Source organism: Parasteatoda tepidariorum, chromosome 10 (genome assembly GCF_982258835.1).
Source record: "Parasteatoda tepidariorum strain Cologne lab strain chromosome 10, Ptep-v5.0, whole genome shotgun sequence".
Classification (NCBI taxonomy): Eukaryota; Metazoa; Arthropoda; class Arachnida; order Araneae; family Theridiidae; genus Parasteatoda; species Parasteatoda tepidariorum.
The window spans coordinates 41,301,280-41,327,697 of record NC_141764.1 but is presented as its reverse complement, the minus strand read 5'-3'; the positions used below and the strand labels follow the sequence as shown (position 1 = coordinate 41,327,697).

At 30.0% G+C, this 26,418-nt stretch overlaps 1 protein-coding gene across 3 annotated transcripts in view; it reads left to right on the top strand.

The window, feature by feature from the left end:
• Window positions 1–26,198, top strand: part of LOC122269136 (cell adhesion molecule Dscam1) — a 398,009-nt gene extending 371,811 nt beyond the window's left edge. Inside the window, exons 21-26 of one of the 3 annotated variants that reach the window (XM_071184626.2) lie at window positions 6,956–7,123; window positions 11,924–12,171; window positions 16,521–16,602; window positions 19,613–19,730; window positions 25,764–25,894; window positions 25,988–26,198. In XM_071184626.2, the coding sequence (XP_071040727.2) occupies window positions 6,956–7,123; window positions 11,924–12,171; window positions 16,521–16,602; window positions 19,613–19,730; window positions 25,764–25,894; window positions 25,988–26,043 (803 nt within the window). In that variant the 3' untranslated portion in view covers window positions 26,044–26,198. Of the gene's footprint in view, window positions 1–6,955; window positions 7,124–11,923; window positions 12,221–16,520; window positions 16,603–19,612; window positions 19,732–25,763; window positions 25,895–25,967 lie in introns of those variants that run through there. The other 2 variants (XM_071184624.2, XM_087154005.1) reach the window with 2 other exon arrangements.
• Window positions 26,199–26,418: the final 220 nt, after the last annotated feature.

The following is a 26,418-nucleotide window of genomic DNA, read 5'->3' as shown; positions in this document are numbered from 1 at the left end:
TTTTCAATGATGCGAAAGTCAAATATAGATAAAAGCAAAATTAGCTCAGCATAATGCAAAACATGCATTTTTCTTCTTTATTACGGCAGGTTTATGATAGAGTTATTAGAAGAAAAATAGATTTAAAAATTGTTAGTAGTTTTTTCTTTTATTTCCTATTAACTAGGCGTTTTTTTCCCTTTTTTTGAAGAAAATTTTTATTTTTTAATATTTTTTATTTATTATTTATCTTTATCCTTATCGTATCGAGAGACAATTAGACATAAATGCAGACCACATAAATGTTGATACCATTTTTATACATAAACTAAGCGTTTTTGAACGAAAATATGTAATTTGATTGTATGATTGTTGAAATATTACGGATCAAATTACGATAAAAAAAAGTACCGACACACAGGTACTTTTTACCGTACGTACCGGTACTTTTTACCATTATATCCATTTTTACCGGAACATGTTGCGGAACAAAATTTTTGATGTTCCGTAACTTTTACATTAATTATTGCGGTAAAACCACTGAATTATTTTATTAAATAAATATTTCTGTAAAAATTACGGTAAAATATTTTACGCTTGAAATGGATTTCACACTGAAATGAATCTTATTGATGATGCACCCAAGTGCCGGTACTTTATACTGTAAATTGATCCAAAATGTTTTACAGGGCTAAACTTCAGGGGAGTTAAGTGACTTTTTTACAGTGCAAAGAAAATTTTCATTATATCATACTTATCAAATGCTTATTGTTTCCTATTTATTGTCTTTTTTTCTCAAGTTTTACATGAATACATACCACATAAATGTCAGTTTTAGTTTTCACTGCTTACTAAGCGCTTAGGAACAAAAATAGATAGTTTGATTCTTGATTCTATTAAGTACAAAAATTGATTTCATTAAGCCATAGTTATCAAATTATGATTATTATGTTTAATTTTTATTTATTAATTTATTTACGACATTTTTTACAACAACAATGCATAACTATTATCCACATTGCTTGTGACATAAATATCAGTTTTGCCCATTTATTTTTTCGTTCAATTAACTGTGCATTTTCGCGTGGAAATATAAACATAATTTGACTCTTTGGAAGATAAAAATGGTTTCATACAATACATATTGCTTTTTATTTAAATTTTACTGCTTATTATCAATTATTGCCAATATTATATCATTGTGTACATGAATGCGTACTACATTAAAGTCTGCTCCAATTTTTATATGTGAACCGAACGTGAAACATATTTGATTCCATTAAATGAAAAACTAAAATTCATTATAACGTATTTATTAATTAGTTATTGTTTTTATTTTCTATTTTTACTAGAAAGTAGAAAATTAATTCTATCCCAGTATCACTAAGACAGATCTTAAAGTTCAAGTTTAATTTCTTTTTTGCATCAACATTTTTGAGAAAATAAAAATTAGATTTGATGAAATAAAAAGAAGTTATAAAAAGTTATAAGTCAAAATAATATTTAAAAAATAGGTTCTGTAACATAATATTTATAAAATGTTTATTGTTTATATTTACAGTCTTTTATCTATTAATTGTTGTCTTTATTACATCAATGTCACATGACACGAAATAAATATGACATGTCCTATAAATCTTAGTTTTAAAGAAAATTGCCTAAAATGGGTTTTTTTTACCGATAACATTTATAATTTAACACATATTTTTATGAAGTTTTAAAATAAGTCACTTGGCCTTTTTTATTTTAAGTTTATTAATTTGTTTATAATCCATTCATCATTTTTACTATATCACCAAAAGGGAAAATCGATTAATCTAATATGTAATATTGTAATTAGGTTATTTCACAATTGCACACTGTAAAAATTTCTCGATTAGCTTACAATCTGTCACAGGAAAAATGTGTTCCAGGCACTGACCGCAATAATAAAATTATGTTTATGACCATATAAAAACAGGTCTATCTGTATTTTTTTTTAATACAAGGCCTCTAACTATTAAATAACACAATACTGGTAAAAGTTGTATTCAGTTCAGGATGACTGTTGCTAAGACTTAAGCAATTGCTAAGACTTAAGCAATTTGTTTTGTTATTCAAGGCAAATTGTAGAACGAGGCGAAATGAAGTAGTGCTGCCATCTATCGAGTAACGAGAGATTTGCGCCTTTGTTGTCTGTGGTCACTAATGTGGATTGAGGGAGAGACAAGGAGTATTTACGCTGTATGTGATTGCCTTGCTCACGCATGAACAAATTGCATTGCCAAACAATCAAGTACGCGTATCGTATGCAGTGAGATTTACTTAAAAGGTGTTCTTTTGGTTTGTTGGAATTGAACATGAGACGTTAAAGACGGTAACCACATGCTGTAATCACCATTGTAAACTGTGTACTCCCCGACAAGGGTGTGTTAGGAATCTTCATTTCTCCTGGCTTTCTTTCTCAGAGAAGGCAGGAGCCGTACAAATTAACGTTCAACCATAAACTACTTTTGCTAAAGTTCATTACAATCATGGGCATTGGATTTTTACAAATTGCATTGCCAAACAATCAAGTACGCATATCGTATGCAGTGAGATTTACTTAAAAGGTGTTCTTTTGGTTTGTTGGAATTGAACATGAGACGTTAAAGACTGTAGCCACATGCTGTAATCAACATTGTAAACTGTGTACTCGCCGACAAGGGTGTGTTAGGAATCTTCATTTCTCCTGGCTTTCTTTCTCAGAGAAGGCAGGAGCCGTACAAATTAACGTTCAACCATAAACTACTTTTGCTAAAGTTCATTACAATCATGGGCATTGGATTTTTACTGTACCAAAGAAGAGAACTGACCATATAAATTAATATCCCGTCTACTAAGTTTGCTAAAATTTACTGCATTTACGGACACTAGGATTTTTTAAAGGAAAATAATAAGCCATGTAAATTAACGATCAATGCTTTACTTTTCACTGAAATTTCTTAATATTCATTTAATTATAAAGTTTTAAACTTTTCTCTTTTACCTTTTCTTTATGAATTCAAGAGATCGTGCCAGTAAAGCTTGGTTGGTAAGGCGTTGGGCCCATGTCCAAGTGGTCCTGAGTTCGATTCCCGCTGGCCGAAAACTCTCCACTTTGTAAATGGTGACTAGTACACGCTAAATCTGTCGGTTCATAAAGTCCTACATGCTCCCATAGCGAATCAATAAAGAGAGAATATTTAAGTGAAGGCACTGAATTGGAGATTGGACGTTCTCTGGTTCAAATTAAATTACGATTTGTGGACGAATAAATGGATGTATGAAGGGATCCATCCTATAAACGGGCTGTGATATATGTGTGCGGCTAAAGCCCTATTCTTGGCCGTAAATGGTGCCACTGAAAAGCAAGAACTGCACCCTCAGCCTAAAATTCACTTAGTTTCACCAAGCAGACTTGCTGGTATTTGGTAATTGGTATTTAAAAAAAACAACAACAGATACTAAATTCTGAATGCAACATAATAAGTTTTTGATTTTTTTTTTTTTTTGTGGATGAATAAATGGATGTATGAAGGGATCCACCCTATAAACGGGCTGTGATACATGTGTGTGGCAAAAGTCCTATTCTTAGCCATAGATGGCGCCACTGAAAAACAAGAAATGCACCATCATCCTAAAATTCACTTAGTTTCACCAAGCAGACTTGGCAATTAGCAGCAAAAACAACAACAACAGATACTAAATTCTGAATACAACATAATAAGTTTTTTATTTTTTTCTTATTCAGTAAGATAAGAACACTCACATTTTTTTATATGTTCAGTATACTTTTGCAGTTAGCATGAAACGTTTCTGAATTAATATATTTTTATTCAATCATGTTAAAATTGTTCAAACTCCCAGAAAACACTAAATAAGAGCTAATTTTTATGCAAATAAAAAATTGTGCTCTAAAATATTAATTTCGCTTTAAGAGAAAAATTAATTTTATCATTTTTCCATATCCCATGCAAATTATCATTTATCTAATTGTATTTTTATAAAAAAAAAGGTAAATAAACCAATAAATGCAAATATTTCATTCCTTAAAGGAAAAAAATAACATCTATTACCACTTTTAAAATATAGTAGATCTCTTTTACGGTATAAATATTTAAAAAGCATTTTACTAAAACTATTCATAAAATTCAATGCATTACACTTTTTTTCAAAAAAATGTTATTATGCCTTTTTTTCCGAAATACTCTTTTCCATTTACAAAATAAGTAAGAAATATTGATAGGATGCACTTTGATAAGAGATTTTTATATGAAAACTTTTTTTAGCTTGGTTGTTTTAGTTTAATTTTTATGTCTACATACATTTTTCTATTTTTATTTAAAGAGGCGATACATAAAAGATTTTTTTTAATTAAAATTCATTGTGGTAGTGAGCATAGATAATTTTCTTCCTTCGAATATATATATATTCCATTTATGAAAGAACACTTTGAAAGTATAATGCTTCAAAGTAACTAGCACTATTTTAAATGCATGGAAAGACATTTAATTGCATATGCATATTTATTATAAGTTTTAGTTTAGTAATTTTCAATCTATCTAAATGAGAACAATATAAAATAATAAATTATAGGTATACAGTTTCACGAATTTTTTTACCAATAAACAGTTCCTGTTCATTATTAAAACAAATATATTAAATATTTTGCATTTTAAGGGAAGGAGGCAAATATTTCATAATTGCAAAATAGAAGTAGATCTGATAATTATTTATGCGATATTGTAATATATTATGGTCTATATATTTTTAAGTAAACACAGAAAAAATTAAAATGCATGAATTTATTAAGTTAAAATAACTTAAATAAGATATCTGTTGCACAGATTATAAAAACTTAACCATCAAAGCTTTTCAGTGTCTAATTTAGTTGACTATTGATATGTTTAAAGATTTGCATTTTAAGTAATGATTACAGTGCTGCCTAATATATCAAATTAAAATATTAGATTTACAATCACCATAATAAGAAATCGTCGAAAAAGAAAGTTAAAGGCTGGAGGATCTGAAATAGCTCCTAAAGCTGCAAATTTTTTAATAGCATTTTTAATCTATTTTTTTTAACAAAATATACAAGTTTTAAATCATTATATCTAACAGCCGGTCGCGCAAGTATTGCCAAAAACTTTTAGCAGAACAGAATTATTTAAATATCATCATACGCAGCTAGAGGTGCTTTCCTGCATTTTTTTTTCTTTTTTTTTTGAATGCGTTTGAACTCATTTTTAATCTTGTCATTTTTGTTCTATCAATTGATAAGAAACAAGCGACTCTTTGGACTATATATATATATATATGTATATATATATATATATATATATATATATATATATGTATATATATATATATATATATATATATATATATATATATATATATATATATATATATATATATATATATATATATATATATATATATACATATATATATATATATATATATATATATATATATATATATATATATATATATATATATATATATATATATATATATATATATATATATATATATATATATATATATATATATATATATATATATATATATATATATATATAAAAATCAAATTTATTCATTTATTGTTACGCATCCAGAGTAGTGCTGGAATTCGAACCTGCTAACTTCTTTTTACATAGGCTTTGGCGAAATGGCAAATCTGCTTGGCCTCTCTGAAGAGAGTGACTAATAAAAATTCAAAATTAGCATTCAAAGTATTTATATATAAGGTTCAAATCTCCTGCATCACTAGATAAATGGTAGTTAATTCTTCCTCTATATCGCACTATCTGTACCTCAACTTGATAAGGACTTAAAAGCTCAACTTTGAGCACACAAGACTGAATATATATATATATAATAAATAAATAAGCATGATAGATGTTTACAGGTTGTGGTGGAATTCAAACCCGCTATCTCTATCCTTACAATCTTGGATGTTAGAAGAGCCCTAACGCGTAACAGTCAAACTGCTGATTTAATTTAGCTTCGTCCAGGCTTTTATCTGTTTACAAATTTGCAAATACACAGTGTTATAGTTTAAAAGGTTGGTAGATATTAGCTTCTAGCTTACATATTTCAGATTTTATAGCCATCGTTGAACAGCAGACCCAAATTGTCAGTTTAGAACTACAAATGTTAAACTCAGTAGCCTTATTTTAATTTGAACCTAATCCAGAAGACAAGGGAACTCTTGGATCAAGTATTGGGGGAAATTTGCCTTCTTGGAGGACTTTTAGATGGAATTAACCTTATTCGCATTACAGGGAAAGAAAAAACCCGAAAACCTCACCTGGTTATTCTGATGGCAAGGTGACTCTAACACATGATCAGTCTACCACTGAAGATATTTTATGTCAGCATTGTAGTCGACGCAAGCCGTTTGCTACCAACCATTGCTGGGATTCGAACTTGGGTTCCTTCATTGGAATGCCAGTGCCCTATCACCTGAGCATCGACTCTTTATAGCTTACATAGACAAACAATCAATGAAATGTCCAATACTTTTGGGGGGAAATTACCAAATCTTACCTCATTTTTTTACCACATAGCATGGTAATAAGACCATATTTATTGTTAATTTTACCAAAAGATTCCACTAAAGCACTACAGCAGAAATTAACACATTTTTGGTGTTTCCGTAGAGCCAGAAAACACGTTTAGTTTTACCATATCTTGGTAGTTTTTTCTATACTTTTTTCTGAGTGCAGTTTCAAAACAAAAGTAATTATCCTGATCATAAAATGCTGCAATATAAAGGAATATCATGTGATTACTTTATATTGTAATAAGAGATCTGCACATTAAGTTATAAGTTAAATAATGATCAAAAACGCAATAATACTAACAGAGACCTTTTTATAATGTAAACAGGTAATGAATTTCAAAAATAATGAAATGTCCCATTTTCAAACAATATCATTGGAACTAAACCAAACGTTTCTAATTTCAGCTACAGTCCCTCCACCGCTAAGCATCGATGAACGCAGACCTATGATATATAGAAGTCTCAGCATTTTAGTTCCAACTGTGTGCGCAGCTGTTGTCCTAGTGGTCATTTTAATCGTAGCTTGTGTCGTTGTAAGAAGAAGAAGACAAGTTGATAATCCAAATCGCCGAGGTATGTATCTGCAAAAATAGATACAAGTCCGTTTAGGTAAAATAGTCGAGACCGGTATAAAAAAATTTATAAAAATTTGTATCGGCCTTTTGGTTTTTCCATGTTATTCTCCCATCGTCTTTGGATACATATATTATATATATATATATATATATATATATATATATATATATATATATATATATATATATATATATATATATAATGAGAGAGAAAGAGGGAGACGAGAGCTGTTTATTAAATAAAATCCGTTTTGTTGTGTACACTACTAAATGACGCGTGCGTACAGCTGTGTAGGTAAACTGTACTATCAGTGCTGTGTCTTTAAAATGTTCAAGTTTAACAAATCTCTCTCCGTGTATGAGGTAAGGTCAGTGATGTGTTTTCAGTCGGGAAAAAAACTTGCCTGCTGCATACATTAACGACAGAGTTGTGAAGTTATCGAAGCTTCCTACTTGCATGCAGACAGGAAATGTTGCTATTCTATGTTAATGACTCTCTCCAGGGCTCAGTACTGAGCTTTATTGGACTCTTTTGGCTGGGTAGTTTTGGACCATCCCTCAATACAGCCCAGACCTTGAGCTAAGTGATTTTTCTTTTTTTGGATGTTTCAAAAATTATTTTGTCACCAACCAGTACAGCGATGACGAAGACGTGAAAACGGTTGTGACCTCTTGGTTATCGGAACAGGCGGCAAGTTACTATGAAAAGGGTATTCTGAATCTAATTCTAAAGTATTATAAGTGTTTAAGTAAAAGATCTCTGGAGTGCCTTATTGGCTCTTGGCATTTCCGGCAAAATTAAATTCCTAGTGCACTTTAGCATACAAATAAGAGTCTCGGTGCTTCCATCTAGTGTGGCAGAAACTAGACGTTCAAATTAACATGACCAACGGTATCTCACCCTTTGTGGTGGTCCTGAAAGAGTGGATACCACTTCTGAAGAACGCACTAGATCTGCTCTTGTGTGTGTGCTCCCTTGCACATCTCATTGGAAATAAAATTTAAAAAAATAAGTTTTTAATCAAACTGAAAACAATACATATGTAGAATTAAAAAATAAATTTGCTTCTGAATATTTCTTTTGTTTGGTTTTTATTTTCAAATATACAAATATAAATTAGTGGTAAGGTTTGTTAGTGGTAAAAAATACTACTAGAAAAATCAGGGTTCATACTAACATTTCTTGCATCTTTATTGACAATGTATTTTGTGATGCAAAAACTCAACGTAATCGTTATTGTGCGACGTATTGCAATAAAATGATCACTTAATAGTAAATATTAAATATTAATACTCTATAAAAGTTTAAGTGCTAAAATGTAAAGTAAAAGTATTCAAAATATGAAAGTTTAAGTACTCATATCTGAATACGTCGGTAGTTATAATATCGTATTTAAAATACCGGATTTTAAAAAAGATGTGGAAATCGCTAAGCTGAAAGTAAGACAACTATTGTGACAATTGGCGAGAAAACCGATTAGAAAATGATGTCGTTTTACGACTGCATAGTCGTGAATTGAGAGCGTCAAGAAATTATTTGTCTGATTTGCAATTCGAGTGTCGTAATTACATCATATTAAAAATATCGCAATTTGAAAAACCACGTAAAAATACCGTAAAAACGAAAAATTAACTGACGAGGAAATGGTGGGAAATTTATGTGGATTAAAGATGGAATTGTCTTGAATAAAGCGCATCAAAAAATGATTATTCAAATCGGAAATTCTGATGTTGAAATATCATATCATATTAAATACTATGCTGAAACGGTAAAAAAAAATTTATTAACACTAGAAAGACGGAAAATTAGTATATACCTATATTGCCGAAAAGCGGTCAAAATGACTAGATTGTGAATGCGTCAATAAATTCGTTTAAAATTAATTTTTAAAATTTTTTACATTATTTACAGTTATGTAGCAAGTTATTAGTAAATATTAACAATGAAGAATTTTTTATTTTGTTCAAAAAGTCACAAATTTCTAAGAAATTGTGTCATTGTATACATCATTGTTTTTCTAATTGAAATTAAAAGCAGTCAAAATGACTTCCTTAGGCAATCTAGTGTTAACAACTCCCAAAAAACGATCGAAAAATTAACGGATTCATCGCGAATTGAGTGCATCAAGAAATGATTACTCAAATTTCAAATTCACGCATCGCAATAACATCATATTAAAAATATCGGAATAAAATATTTATAATATTTTTGACACAAAAATTTTTGTTCTAAGATCACTATATGCAACTTTTCTAAATTAAAAACAAATTACAAGCCTAGCATAATATATTCTAAATCTGTCAGAAATACATAATATAGTAAGCATTTAAACCGACAGGTTCTAATTTTTAATTTAAAAAAATGCCTAAATAAATATACTTATGTATCATAATATAACCAATACATTTTGACCCATAAGTCAGTTGGTAATAAATATCCCCAGATTTATTTCCAAATAATTTAAAAGCATAATTCATTATCCGCTTGAATAAACAAACCTTTAAACTGATGGTAAATATAATTTAGTACATAATTAAGTTCTTGATAATCATTTAAATATTAAAGATGCTTTAAAATAAATTTTCAGAAAATATAACAAGTTTTAGTTCTTTCGGTTTGGCTCCTCTTTAGAAATAATGGAAAGGACATAAACCAGAAAAAGAGCAGTTATGAAATTTATGGTCCGAAATTCTTGCATATAATAGAACTCTCAACTTGGCTGACGTCTTCATAAAATTTATCACCCCAAATAACATTTGATTACCTTTTTGCGCCATTTTTTCAAGACGCCATAAATCACGTGAAGCGGAAAAACGAATAATGAGAAATTTAGATAGAAAAAAATAGGAACGCCAATTTCCATATTTCTAATTATCAAAGCTCGTTACTTATCTCAAGAATTGCTTATTTTGCGTTTTATGAGTTAAAATAATAAGTGATTATTAATAAAAGTAACGATCATTAATTTTTAGAAGACTGGTAACAAGTTTTGTTTTTATTGCTCATTTTTTTCAATTGTTTTTATTTCTGAAAGTAATACAAAAATGATGAATCATCAATTTTACTTAAGTAATAGTTTTAAAACAGCAAGTTAGCAATAATAAGAAGCATTTGTTGTTTGTATAGTTTCATATTATTCAAAAATATACATTTAACTATTAAGTAAGATTTAATTTTTAAGAAAAAGAATTTTAAACTAAGGTAAAATGACTAAACATGCAAATTTAAGTATTTTGAAAATTGCCTCAAATATATTTTAAGTTTAGTGTCACAGCATTTATGATAATACTTCGTCGCAGTACTGAAAGACTCTCTGCCTCTTGAAATTATTTTAATGGGCCCTTTGTATTTTTCTTCATTATTGTACGGTTACCTTCAAAATAATGTAATTAAAATGAAAGGACAAATCAAGCACGCAAAAAGAAGAAAAAGCGTCATGGGCAAATTCTTTCCGGGCCCTTCAGAAAGCGTTTCAATGAAAACTTAAGAACAAGTATCAGGGCTACTGATATTATCAGAGTTGTCACCAATGCAACTTTTTTTGAGATTATTTTAAGAGTTACATCAAAAGAAAACGTATTAAGAAGGATTGTTATGGCAGCAGAGTGTGTTGTAGAGACACCTGTTACCATTCTCCAAAAAAAGTTTTTGAGTTTCTTTTTTTTAAATAGTTTCATCAAAAGAAAACGAAGAGTTTGATGTTTTGCTGCTGTTGTTGTTGTTGTTCATTTACGTCGCACTAGAGCTGCACAATGGGCTATTGGCGACGGTCTGGGAAACATTCCTGAGGATGATCCGAAGACATGCCATCACAATTTTGATCCTCTGCAGAGGGGATAGCACCCCCGCCTCGGTAGCCCGACGACCTGCACGCGAAGTCGAGCACTTTACGGTAGAACAGTTTAACGAGGACCACTACCGCACACCCTCGGTCCCTACGCAGGCTGATCCAAGTGGTCACCCACCCGCACACTAACCGTAGCCAGTGATGTGATGTTTTGAAGAAGGGTATGTTGGAGAGAAAACTGATATCATTCTCCAATAGAAGTTTATTGAGATTTTTTTTTAAAGAGGTTTCATCGAAGAAAACATAGTAATAAGGATTGTTGGGACATCAGGATGTATTGGAGAAAAAGATACGTTTGTAAAGGGGTGCCAATGTATGCAAAGTCGAGGCAATGCTTCTCTCTAGGCATCTCGTGAAACTCAGAGATTGTCCTGAGTAATAGTCGTAAATACGTAACATGTGAGGAAATACAGCATAGATAAAATTACATAGAATGACTTTTTAATTATTTTTCTTCACTGTTTAAAGTAGTCTGTCTTTTATTTCAATAATTGTTCTATAATTTATCCCTTTTATGTTTTCTCCGTCATTATATACTCCAGCACAAAGATAGCATGATACCTTCTTTGAAAATACTATTGAGTGCGTATATTTTGTTTTTATCCAAATTGAACGATTTTGATGACAAACAATAAAAATGTACTAAAAAAATTAAACGCTGCAAAGAAAAAGATAACATTTTTATGGTATTTTCCATCATTCCATTCATAACCTTCCAATGATAGTTCAGTTTTACTCTGTTACTAAATTAATTACTCTTTTAATAGAAATCATCAACCTTTAACTTTGCTGAAAAGGAATGCCAATCTATGCTATTTTTATCTAAAAGAACGAAAGGGGGTAACTTTTGAATTTCATTAGAGCAAGCGTGATTAGACAATCTTAGTCTTCTCGCAATTAAATACCGTCTCCTTTACTCAAAGAGCCTAATTTCCTGTTACCTTAATCAGATTCCCGGTTCCGAGACGACAAATCAGGAGAAGGAATGAGCATGGCCGTGATGGAACGGAAGCAGCAGGGCAGTGCCGGAAGCGGAAGTCCCATTAAAGACCAGCTTTACTACCCTTCACCATATGCCATGAGCCACATTCCCATGTTCCAAAAGCAGGGCTCGCCTGAATCAGATTGCAGTCAAAGCCTTAGAAGAGATTTCGGCAGACATGAACACATTTATGACGTTCCTTACCCTCCAAAGTGGGTGAGTATGATAGATAGCATGAAAGGAAGCGATTTAAGTGCTTCTATTGGTAAGATGCCATGCATATGTATCAAACGCATTCGATTATGATTCAATAATTCTCTCCATAATTCAAAACAGAACTGGATTAAATGCAATTAAGCAACTAATGGAACAGTTTTAGTTGAAGCTAGCTCAGTCGGTAAATTGAGATGAATATTATGACGAAGGCTTTAATAATGCGAAGGTTAGAGAATAAATGTTATTTCAGTAAACTACTCCCGAGTTACGTAGTTTCTTGATTAATTTGCTATTTTAGTTCGTCGGAAAACTTTGCTTGATAACTTTAATGAATTCAGATTTTGCTTTATAAATTTATAGTAAAATAATCGGAAAGCATGTCAAAGCAATAGTAACGCACGGCAAAATGAATTTTCAGACATAAATGAAGAAATAAAGTATTCTATGTATTTATATGTTCTATGTATTCTATGTAGCATTCTATGTATTTCTATGTAACCATAATCTTTAGATCCCAGCGACTCAAATAGGGAGTTATTATTCTTTTTTAACAGGTGTGCTTGCTTCAAAAAATATTAATATATTAAATTACATGAATGCAAGCAATTTAATAGCTCGTATTGGTAAAATTTGATTTGCTTGTGCCAAATTCATTCTATTATGATTCAATAATTCAAAACGGAACAGGATACTTTTACTAATACTTTTAGTTGAAGTTAGTTCAGATGGTTAATTAAGTTGACTATAATTACAAATACTTTAGTAATGTTTGATGCAAGAATGAATGAAAATTCAGTTAACTATTCTTTATCAGATAAGCTACTTAATTTCTTGGTAATACGTTAAATTAATTTGCTAATGGGTTTTCATATTTAGTAGTTAAATTGTAGCCATGTAGTGTAACATAGTTAAAGTTATTATTGCTGATAAAAGAAATATTAAATTTATCATAAGTAAAGCATGTTCTGAATGTAATTCAACCTAACTAGACCATATGCAATTAAACCACATACAATTAGACCTTAGAGATTAATTCATTTGTAACAATGATGTTTACTCCAAATACTATATTACTAGTTTAGAATGCTCTAAATGTAATTTATAATCTCATTTTTCCCAAAAGATGGGAAAGAATACACTGTGCTTCTGAACTTTTGCAATCTGTACTCTGTGCTATTGAACTTAACTACTGAACATTGAACTTATCTGCTTGCATAACATCAGCACGTATGCAGTTCTTTTACTTGGCTGTGGTACATATTGAAATTATTTTTTTTGAGGGGGAGGTGTCTCAATTTTAATTAAATTTAGTATATCTAACTAAAATTAGGTCTAGTAATCCTGTAGAGAGCCGCGATGGCTCAGGGGATAAAGCGTCCTCCTTCTAATGAGGTAAGCCGGTTCGAATCCCAGCGATGGCTGGTCGATACGAATTCCGCATTCAGTTTGCGCAGGAATTCGTGAAATATCCTCAGTAGCAGACGGATCATAGTAGTTAGACTCCCCTTGCCGTCAGGCTAACCGTGGGAGGTTCTCGTAGTTTTCCTATCCATGTAACGCAAATGCGGGTTAGTTTCATTAAAAAATCCTCCACGAAAATGAATTTCTCCCAATACTTGATCCAGGAGTTTCCTTGTCTTCTGGATTGGGTTCAAAATTACAAGGCTAAGGAGTTGAACGTTAATAGTCGCAAACCCCCAAAAAAATTGGGCTGCGGTTATAAAATTAAATAGTCTTCCTCCAGGGAGATTTTTTTGGCTCAATATGGCTTCAAAATTTTTATTTTTGGCAAGTTTCTTAATGTTGGAAGAATAGAAAAAGAAGTATACTATTAAAATTAGATTTAAATAATTTTTATAATAATTTGTTAATAATTTTTTCATACGATAAGAACAGATTCAAAAAGTGCTTACTTCAAGACTGTCCTGAAAACTTCATAATTTTTTGAAAAAGAGCTTTGTATATAGTTGTTTCTAAACAAAATATTTAAATTACTTTTAGAACTAAAAAATAGACACAATTTTTAATGAAGATTTTTTAAAACCAAGCAAAAGTTGAAAGATGAAACGTAAACCAATAAAGTTTTAAAAAAAATTTTGTTAACCATCCCTTGATAAAGCTAAATGCGTATGCTAGATTTAAATTCATACTGTTGAAATTGATTAGAAATTTTTTTTAATAATTTTTTAATAATTTTTCATACGATAAGGACAGATTTAACAAAATGCCTACTTCAAGACTGTTTTGAAAACTTCATAATTTTTTAAAGCGAGCTTTGTATTAGTTGTTTCGAGCAAAATATTTATCTAACTTTAAACTCAAAAATGAACACTATTTTTATTGGAGAATTTTAAAAACCTACCAAAATTTTAAAGATAAAACATGAACCAAAAAAGTTAAGAAAATATGTGTTTACCATCCCTGGGTGAAGTAAATATTTATGCTAGATTTAAATTTTAAAATTTCTTCCGTTAAACATGTTGAAAAACAAATTGGTATCCTTAATATCGCTATGAAGATGAAATAGTACATAATTTGCGCAGATTTATAAAACTAATGAGAAGGCTTATAAAACACTATATTTCATTTAGAATAGCACAAGCCGTATAAAGTTTTCACTTGCGTGTCTCGAACTAATCCATTTCAGTCTTTCAAAAGTCAATAATGCCTTTCAGACTGACATATATTTCAATTAATTAAAGATTAAAATTGAAACCTTACATAAACAAAATGAAAAAACTTCAGCTTACTTTTTAATTTATTATCTTTTATTGTGCTCTAACAAATATCCAACTAATATCAAACACTACTAACATTTCACGACAAGTCATAATCCCTTGCAACTATTTTTGAAAATAACTTTTCTTTGAAAATTTTGTACTCATGGCGAAATAGGAAGTTTTTGACAAACAGATCAGTACATAGAATAAAAATGTGGAAATGTAAAAGTGAATTAAACTTCACACAGAGAATTAATATTTTCAAAACTTACCAGTTGTGACATAATAAAATGACTTTTATGTCTTAATTGTATACCTGAAGTGACGTCATCGTAGGTAAATCGTTTCATTCGTAGATTCAGGATCTAATCAGATTCGACACGCACGCGTGATGTCGCTTACGGTATTCGATTAAATTTCATTTAAATCACATGGTTATTAGGCATAATCACTTCTTCTCGAGTTGTGTTACTGCCTAAGTATTACCCTATTACCTAATTGATAAGTACCTAATTATTTTATTAAATATTTAGAAAATTTAAAACTAATAATGTCTATAAGCATTTGTCACACTATACTGTTAAGTATTTGTCTTCTGTATCTTACATTGCACTGTGGGCCAGCATCCAAGATTTCGTGGTCAAAATTAGTATTTCGATAAAATTTGTATTTAGGGGTTTTCATGTGCAGGTAAATTGAATTCATTGTTAAAATTCTGAAATACACTAAAAATACCCAAAAGAAAATGGCGGCTGAAATATGGCGAGCAAAAATAAAAAAATAATATAGTACGTTTAAATAATTAAATATAGCTATGAAAAAATAATAATTTTCGTAATTTTATATTAAAAAAGTAAAAGCAAATTATATTTCCGAAGTAATATTACAAAGGAACGCGAATTAATTACAAAATAACACGAAAACTTGAAAAGAAACATAATTTTTGTTTTTCGATATATTTAGTCCACCTTTGCAATACGGGCAAAATGGGGCAGGTTTTTTCGAAAGAAGAAACATCAAAGGAAACAACAAAAAGTTTAGCTAATTACCTCATGGAGCTTTTTGGAACTAATTTTCGAACTATGAGTTCGAACTATAACTAATTCAACAATTTAAAAAATTGTGCTATAACTTAACACTAATTACTCTGGTAAAAATGTAAAATTGCAAAGGTGAAATTCCTACATATATTTCTGAAATAAAAATTTAAGAGTTACATTTAAAATTATTTTTGAGCACATTTTTCATTGAATTGTACTCTCTTCGGTCCAAAAAGTTAATTATAATGTTTGGAATGATTATGAATACTTAATTTGGGATATATTAAAACTGCCTACACATATTTTAGTTGAAAAATTAATTTTTTACTTTTGGCCAAAGATCATAGTCTTCTGGCCCACAGTGCATTGTTTGTGTTTGAAAAATAATGAATTGCATTAATTTTATATATATCAATAATTTATCTGCTAAATAGCACCATTTTGATGAATTATTTATGACAAAATCATGATTAGAATATTTTAAGTTACTTAAGGCATATACATAAGCATGTTAAAGTATGTACTATAAACTTAAAACATGATAAAGCATATATTCAATTTATTCAAAGCTTGATTCTTTTTATTACAGCGAGAGCAAGAGACTTATTCTCATATAATGGAAAACACAAACATAGCAATCCATCCAAGCAATAATTTATATCAAACACCTCGTAAGTCATATTTTGTCGTTAATCTACATTCATCTGAGTGAAAATCTGAATGAACTTCCAAAGTGCATTGTGAAAATAACACTGGGGAACAAACATTTCTGCTGCATCTATACAAATACTGGATCTTTCCTAATTCAAATTTTCAAATTTGAAATTATTTTTGTTTCTAAAGCTGCAGATTTTCTTTCTTTTAAATGACGTTTTAGTCTATTTTTTGTCAAAATGTATAAGTTTGAAAACGGTGTATAAAGCAGTGGGTCGTGTAAATGAAGCAAAAACCTTCAAGGGGAGTTAGGACACATCATCAACACCATAGAAACCCATGCCCGGAAATATCTTCATGAGCAGGAAGGAGCGGTTCTCTATTATGACCTATTTAAAAGCACACGAAGAAATAGTTCATAATAGAGCAGCGTCACTAGCTGCGTACGGTGACATTTCCAGACATGGGTTCTCATGCAGTTTTAATCCAGTTGATGTGCCTTAACTGCCCAAAAAGTTTGCCGCAAAATTTATGAGAACCCCCTGTTATGTACAACGTTTTTAAACTTGCACATTTCAACAAAAAATAGACTAAAAATGTTATTTAAAAAAAACTGTAGCTTGGGGGGAGAAACGGATTGCCGATTTCAAATGAGTTGTTACAAAAATCTCATGCAAAAAGAAAAATTTGTTCCCTAGTGTAATGAGTATAGCAATATTAGTAAAACACTTCAAGCTATAATTTAAGAGCATTAGATAGTGAATAAAATAAATAGTGTGATAAAGATAGTAAACTTCCAACGATCCAATGTCAGATCATTCTTTTAAGGGTTTATTTGCTTTGCAAGTTATCATCAAACTGATTCTAGGACAAACTATGGTAGGACAAATTTTATCAGCATTTCAATCATAAGAGATTCTGTCTTACGATATTTTTTTACTGGTGAGAATCTCCTTTTTGCGATAATTTAACCTGGTGAGATTCAGTTCCGCGATACTTCATGGGAAGTAGATTAAATCTTATAATAAGTTTTCTGCACAAAGAAAACAATTTTTGCAAAATTGTCTGTATATTAATGGGATGTTTGGTAAAAGCAAAACATAATTCTGGTTAATAATACTTATTCATATAAAATGTAAACCTTTCATTTGGTAGTTTTTGCGTACATATGGTCAGGGTTTACCAGATATTCTGGTTTTCAAAATTATAGTTCTTATTACTACAAATTTAATAAAAAATACATGTATGAAAAGTAAATTTAAACTCATAAATGATTTTTATACCATGTTCTAATGTATCATGATAAAATTACCAACTTTTACGTTATTTACCAAATTTTTATCATAAGTATGAAAGCATACTTTGCTGTTAATTTTACCAAAATCATTGCAAAAGTTCTCCGGTAAAAATTTACCGTGTTCCTTTTTTGTTCTTATAGAATCAGAAACATGGTAAATTTTACCATACTCTGGTAGTTTTGACCATATTTTTTCCAACGTACCTAAAATTATATATTTTCTGCGTAAGATTCTTTCAAATGATACTTAAACCAGTCATCTTGCAGTTTTTCTCTCATCGGTTTTTGTTCGCGATGACCAGTTAAAAAGGACCAATTTCACAAATAAAGAACTGTTTCAAATGTATAAAAAACAATAATCCGCATTCAGGTAATATTTTTGTAACAATTTTGTGAAACAACAAAAATAAATAACTATATAGATATTGCATCAAATAATTCCTTCAAAAACACCTAATGACAGCATTATATGAGCAATTAATGTCATATTATACTGCAAAACCGATTTTAACAAAGATATTTAAGTACAGTCTAAGAAACTACAAATTGTTAACAGTTTTTTTTTTCAAATCCATGGACGGTGATATGCTTAGTTAGAAACAACCATTCATTCTCAATAACTAAGCAGTTTTTATTCCTGTTGATTAACAAGAATAATTGAGATTCACAAATCCAATTGAAAGTGAGAGATCGCAAAACTAATCTTGCATTTGATGTGAACTTTAACGCCATGACGGAGCGTTTTTGGTGAAGTGGGAAAAAAATAAAAAAGAATGAGCATATACGTCTTGAGGTCTCAATCGTTCTTATGTTCAGTTACATCGGAATCAATATCTATGTTGGAAAAAAATTTAGATATAAAAGTTCAACAGCTTGAACAACATCGGATATCAAACGAGAAGATATGTTGACCAATATTTCATGGGGTACCATAATATGCGTTCCAACGTTGCACCCACAAATAGAAGGACAAAGATGTAAAGAAAGGAAGGAAAGAACATCCATGCCTCTGACCGAGATGCTAATTTACAATCCAGCGTCCTTTGACGAGTCGCTTTCTTTTTAGGAGATTTTCCTCTTCGCTATAGTCAGTCCCAGTTAGTATACAAGCTTTTCTTTCCTTTTCAATTTGTTACCTGGACTAAAAAAATAACAAGAATCAAGTTTTTTATTTAAAAAAATGGTAAACATAGGATCGAGTCATCAAAGGCCACTGGATTTGAAAATCGCGACTGTGAATTGAACCTGAGACCTCCGAGAGATGAGGTCAGCTCTCTGACCACCATATTACCAGTCGGCCGACATAATTTGGTGGCCTTGAAAATAAACGAGATACAAGCAAAGCGAAACAAATAAATAATATGGTTAAAAATAAGGAAATCACGTAGAAAATTAAAACTTTAATTTTTATTCCAATTGATCAACGATTTTCTTACGTTACTAATAACATTTTCTTGAAATGTACATAACTGAAGCAATATTTTATTAGTTAGGTCCAATTTAAATGTAAGTGGCATTGAAAAAATTTCACATTTCTTACTTTCCATTCTCAATAAATTAAAATGTAGTTCACTTTCCAACGAAATATTTTAGATATAATTCATTTTAAATATATTACAGAAATATTCTCAATCATTTTAATATGTCAATTCACAGACTATCTATGTACAGATTTTGTATCCAAGTGCAAACTTTTCAAGAATCTATAATAGCTTGATTATTTTGTGCAGGTGTTATACCAGTGCACGCTGTGCGTGCAAGCACACCTTCCCATAGAGAAAGAAGGTCGAGCAAAAGCAGAAATTCTCACCGTTTAAGTTACAAAATGTCCAATATGGCTTCAGAAGGGTAAGATAATTTTTCGACACTTCTTTCATTTTTGTGACCAGTTTAGAAACTGTAAACATATGACTCCGTTATAGAATGAGAAGAAACAAAAGTGGTTTGAAATGATAAAAGTAAAGTTGCCAACGAAAAATGGAAAAATAAAGGGGAGAAACAAAACTAGAAAAACCACGGTAACCGAGAGAGGAAAAAAATGAAAGACACGCAGTGGCCGAGAGGGGCAAATAAGTGTAAAATACATTTCCACGTGCTATGAAGATGTGATGAGGAACTAATGTCGTTAAAAAAGGGGATAAGTATTCATTTGAATAAAACAAGATTCCAAGTTATCAAGAGGAGCTAGTGTGACTGGGGTGGAAAATATTTTGTCATTGTCGAAATTCTGGAATAAGTATAATTGTCGAATAAATTCTATTTCAACAATGCCAAAATTATTTTTCCACCCCTCTCATCTTATCTTGATGCTCTGGAATCTTTTTTATTCGTATGAATTCTGATTCCTTTGTCAATGACATTAGCTCTTGACCACCTCTCCATAATGCCGGCAATGCATTTTACCCTGATTTGCCCTTCTGGACTACTGTGGGTTTTCTTGCTCTGTTTTTAATCTTCTTTTTTTCTCACGGCTACTATGGTTTTTCTAGTTTTGTTTCTCCCCTTTATTTTTTTAAATTTTCATTGGCAACTTTACGTTTTATATTTAAATCACTTTTATTTCTTCTCATTCCAATCTGGCAGGTCTAGAAAACGGACACCTATTTTTGAAAGTTTTAAACGAATCGACGGTTATCTCCAATTAACATGTTTTGGACGCGAATAAAGCTTTTTAAACAGGTAATATCGTTCAAGTTCAATTTAATGGGATTATTTATTTAATATAGTAAATGTATTTCATTATTTTATCGCACTAGAAAATAAACGCGGTTTACATACGTTTAAGGAGAAAAATCTACGTCAAACTTTTTTTCACTTTTAATTCTTATACATGCGCTGTGATGCCACAATGGGCATTACATATTTCCTAGCTCTTAAAATTTCCTTAATTTCTTAAACTTATTTTTTAAATCATTCTTAATCGATGTTTAATTTGATTAAACCAATCATTTAATTTTTATTACATTTTATGAAAAGCGAATATAAAATATTTTATTCTTTTCTAAGCAATCAATGTAACTACTAACTTTTTTTATTTTACTACTAATGTATGACTGATTACACTGTCGTGACTAAATCGAAAGCAAAAATCAATTTATAACTCTTTATCCTTTATTTCTCGCGACAAAAATGTTTCAGTTACATGGTTATACTAATTCGCACAGTCTTTTTGGCGATTCCCTTTCGCCAAATTATTTTCAAATTTAAAGTTGGCTTTATTTTTGGCTATATTATCTTTCGATAAATTGCCAACCATTGATCTCTTCCCATGCTACTAGCTGTCTGTTGGGAACAATTCAATCACTTTTTCATTTGACTTTTGATTAGGCTGGTCATGGGGGATTTATCTCCCATGGCCTGTGCTTATTGATATTATTATGCAACATTTATTATATCACTTAAAAAGTCTTTTTGTATAAAATATTTTTTAATTTTGTATTTCTTGCTTTACAACTGTTACTGAATAAAAACTTTTCTATGATCATGATCCTGATTTTATCACAATCTTCTATTATACCATACAATTCCAACCTCACTAAATTTCGCCATTATATGCACTTTTTTCTCTTTCTGTCTTACCTGATTTGAAAAATTTCAAACTTTTTCGGTCACCAGATCTCATAATAAGTTACCTCCTTTGGAAAAAGAGGTTCATGGGGAATTCTATTACAATTTAAAATCAAAGTAAACCATAAAGTTTCAAATGCTGATTTTTTTTTTTTTTTTTTTTTTTTTTTTTTGCAATATATCAAAATGGGAACAGAACTTACAGAACAGAACTTACATAGAAATATAGTTGTCATGAAGAGTTTCTCTCTCAGTATAAGGCCCTTTTGAGTTCTCAAAATCATGATTTTTTTGCTATGTTTTTAAAGAATATTTTCGCTATATTAAATTCACTAATTGAAATACCCTTTTTTGCTTTTGTTTTTAAGTAAGAAAAAGTTTTTGCTTTTTGCCCTCTAAAAAGTTTTTGCTTTTTAGAGAAATTTAGTCTTAATGAATGTAGAGGTTGGCCTTTTGTATATTGAGCCAGAATTAAGAGCACACATTGTGAAAACAAAACATTTAATAAAAAAATTAACAAATTTGAGAAGAATATTAGAATGACTGCACCGTCTGAGTGGTAAAACAGTTCAGAGAGATTGTCCTCCGGTACATTGAGCCCTAATTAAGAGCACATATTGCGAAAACAATAAATTTAATAAAAAAATTAACAAATTTGAGAAGAATATTAGAATGACTGCACCGTCTGAGTGGTAAAACAGTTCATAGAGGTTGTCCTCCGGTATATTGAGCCCTAATTAAGAGCACATATTGTGAAAACAATAAATTTAATAATAAAAATTAACAAATTTGAGAAGAATATTAGAATGACTGTTTCATCTAAGTGGTAAAACAGTTCAGAGAGGTTGTCCTCTGGTAAATTGAGCCTTAATTAAGAGCACATATTGTGAAAACAAAAAATTTAATAATAAAAATTAACAAATTTGAGAAGAATATTAGAATGACTGCTCCTTCTGAGTGGTAAAACAGTTCAGAGAGGTTGGCCACTGGTATATTGAGCCTTAGTTAAGAGCACATATTGTGAAAACAATAAATTTAATAATAAAAATTAACAAATTTGAGAAGATTTTTAAAATGACAGCTCCGTCTGAGCTCTAAAATAATTCTGCTGTTAGAGGTGGTGGCGCTGTTGTGGTATCCCCACATGAACTAAATGTGTTAAACACTGTAAAAAACTCCAGCTCAAATCACAGTATAAAGCATCAGCCGTAAAATCCATTTTCCCGTAAAATATTCTAGCGTAATTTTTACAGTTACATTTATTTTATTAGAGTGATTCTGTGATTTTGCCGTTATTATAATTGTAAAAATTAATCCATATCAGTTGTTTTGTTCCGTAACATGTTCCGGAAAATATGGATTTTACGATAAAAAGTACCAGTACCCTGTGCTTTTAACCGTAATTTAAATTGTGTATTCATTCATACTCCATTCATTTCATAGTATACCGAAAACTGAAAGGCAGTATATGAATCGATAACACATTTCACACAGTGCTTAGGCATTCGATAGAATGCCAGAAAAAATCATCCAGAAAAAAATATTTTCAAAAATTTAATTTCAGCTATCATAATGAAAAAGAAATTAAAGTAATATTTATAATAAAGCATTTTTTAAATCATAATTGTGTGAGATTACTGTGAATCAAACTTTAAAAAAATCATTATCATTGTTTTATTTAGCATATTTAAACCATTAAAATGCATATTTTAACAAATTACTGTACACAACAAGAAATGAAGAATGTTACATATAATTCTTATAAGTTTCTAATGAAGATGAAAACAAAAATAGGAACAACAGTTTTTAATTTTGGTTCTCTATTTTCCGAGCTTTATGGAGAAAAAAAAATGTATTGTTCATAATTTTGATGCATGGTTATTAAGGTTTCAAACATTCAATAGATTTCTGTATGGCGAGGACTTATGCTGTCAAATGTAATTAAAATAACCTGTGTTCTATTTTTAAAACTTTTGACAACAATGTCTTACATGGATTAATTTTTGATTAAAGCTAGCTTGCTACGAAAAAGAAAGTAAAAACTCATATTTTTCTTTAAAGAAAAGTTGCTCTCTCAAATAAAAAAGATTAGAGAACAAAGTTAACTTAAGAATTTAGATGAATAACTTTATTTTCGTTAAATAGAAGTTCCTCCAACAGGAAAAATAAATTAAAGGAACGCCAATGTATTTATTTTAAAAACATCTTTTGTTTTCCATTAAAACAGGTCTCTCCAAATATTGTTCGGTTAAGCTTTGTATTAAAGATTAACGAAAAAAATTTTAATTATTGTGATCTAACGATGTGTACGTTTAAATAAATTGCAGTAAATTTTTACTTTAATTAATAAAAGTTTGATTTGCTAAATTTAATATGCACGGAATAATTGTGTTTCTCAAAGATCAAACTGGATAAAAATTTTTAGAAAAGAAGAACAATTATTCTGGTTAATAAAACGAAAATATATAGTATTTTAACCATTCGTTTACTAATTTTTCCGTTCATACGTTAACGGTTTACCGGAAATTCTAGTTTTCAAAATTATAGTTCTTATTACTACAAAAAATGCGAAACTGAAAAGTAAATTTAACCGAATAAATTATTTTTATGTCATGCTCTAAGTTATAATGATACCAAATTTGACTATATTTACCAATTTTTTTCATTTATTATTAAACCATATTTTATAGTTAATTTTAGCAAAATTTTTACCAAAGAATTTCAGTAAAAATTACCGAGCTTTCGGCATTTCTACAGAGCCAGAAACACTTTTATCATATTTTGGTAGTTTTAACAGTACTTTTTTTTTCAATGCATGATTCAACTTTAGACCATAAAGTATCAGTTTGCGTTTCTAATAATATGATTAAAATTATCGACATTCATTTTTTTAAAATTACTAATAATTTTATTTAAAAGAGAAGATACATAAATTTTAATAAGGATATATCAGAAAATCAATAAACTGAAGTGTATTTTTGATCTCCGATTTACAAAAAACTAAATAAATTAAATAATTAAACTCGAAAATCGGGAAACGTAAATTTAACACCAAATTTTGAAAACCATTATTGGTTAAAAAAATAACCTAAATTTCCAAACCCTAAGGTTACGCAGAACACCATTTAAGAACCACTGCTCTAAATAACATTACGATATTATATTGAAATTATTAAATGTTTATTATTTCTCAATTCCAACTATTAATTCACACTTTCCCTATATCTTATTCAAATTTTCAATCGTTAATAAAATACTTTTTATTCATCCACTCAAGTACAAATACAGGGTGTTTATAAAGTCCCGGACCCATTTTGATGTTTAATAACTCATAAAATAATAAAGATAGATAAAATTAATAACATAAGTGGTTAGATAGACTCAAAAAGTTTCATGACCCTTGTCAATGAACTTCCACGTGTGCCCCCTTCGTCGCACGGAGAATATCAAGTCGATAGTCAATTTCACGCCAGGTAGCGGCAAGCATGTCGGCATCCACAGAGACTATTGCGGTTGTAATTCTGACTTTTAGGTCATCAATGTTCGACACGATCCTCCTGTAAACATTGTCCTTTATAAATCCCCAAAGAAAATGTCCAGCGGCGTTATATCAGGTGATCTGGGTGGCCAAGGAATTGGACCTCCTCGACCAATCCATCTTCCTGGAAAATGGTCATTCAAAGAACTACCAATGATGATACCCCAATGAGGTGGTCCACCATCTTGTTGCAAAAAGACACGTGGCTGAAGCTCTTCTAGTTGTGGAAATACGAAGTTTTCCAACATGTCTAAATATACGATTGTTGAGACATGCTTGCCGCTACCTGACGTGAAATTGACTATCGACTTGATATTCTCCGTGCGACGAAGGGGGCACACGTGGAAGTGCATTGACAAGGGTCATGAAACTTTTTGAGTCTATCTAGCCATTTATGCTTTTAATTTTAATCTATCTTTATTATTTTATGAGTTATTAAACATCAAAATGGGTCCGGGACTTTATAAACATCCTGTACAATGTTTTAAACTTGTAGTGGATGACACATGAAGCTAATATATTTTTTTCAAATATTAATTCATTAATTAAATTTAATTAATTAATTTTAGTTTTATGTGAGAGAGAAAATTTAAATTTTTTAATAAAAAGTAACTAAAATGAAATTTTTCTTTGTTAACCTAAGTAGGAATTGAATTTTTTTTAAAAATTATATTTCTTGTTAATAAAAGACTTGAATGGAAATTTATAAAATGAATATAGTTACAAATTTACAATAAAATATCAACGTTGATTTATTCGTTTTTTTTTTTTTGCAGCCATTCAGGAGACGAGAGTGAAAATGAAACCACTTACATATTCAACAGGGAGTTGCCAGCTTCTTATCTTGATACTCATGAAATGTCAGAAGCCGAGTGCGACAGAGACTTACACGAGTTTTGTGAAAAAAGTAAACATAGTTACTATCGATTGGCTTCCTTTATTTACATTCTAAACTGCCGACGCACTAATTTCATGATAAGTAATGCTTGTGTCTTTTCAGATGAAAAATTTCAAATATTTGAGCAATACGATGGACAGAGGATATGTATAACTTGAATAAAGGTGGTCCCTGAGAAATGTAGTAATGTAAATAATGAACTAATTTGTGATCAGTTGTAAATACATCTTCATTAAAGCAAACATTTGAGATATATCTATGTGTGTTTTCCAAAAAAAAAAGTGAGAAATAAACTTCATCTAGTTGAATATTCTCTCGATTTGCATCATTTACTTTCAAATTGATTTTATCAACAAGAGTCGTCCTTACCTTGGACAAATTTTTACTTTTCATTTGCACAATAACTATGGTATTCATTTACACAATAACTATAACATTTTGTGAGAAATACATTACGCATTTGCGTTTTATCACTTAACGATCGTGTCAAGTAAATTTACGTTTTCTTTCATGGTCACTCCTAAAGACGGTCA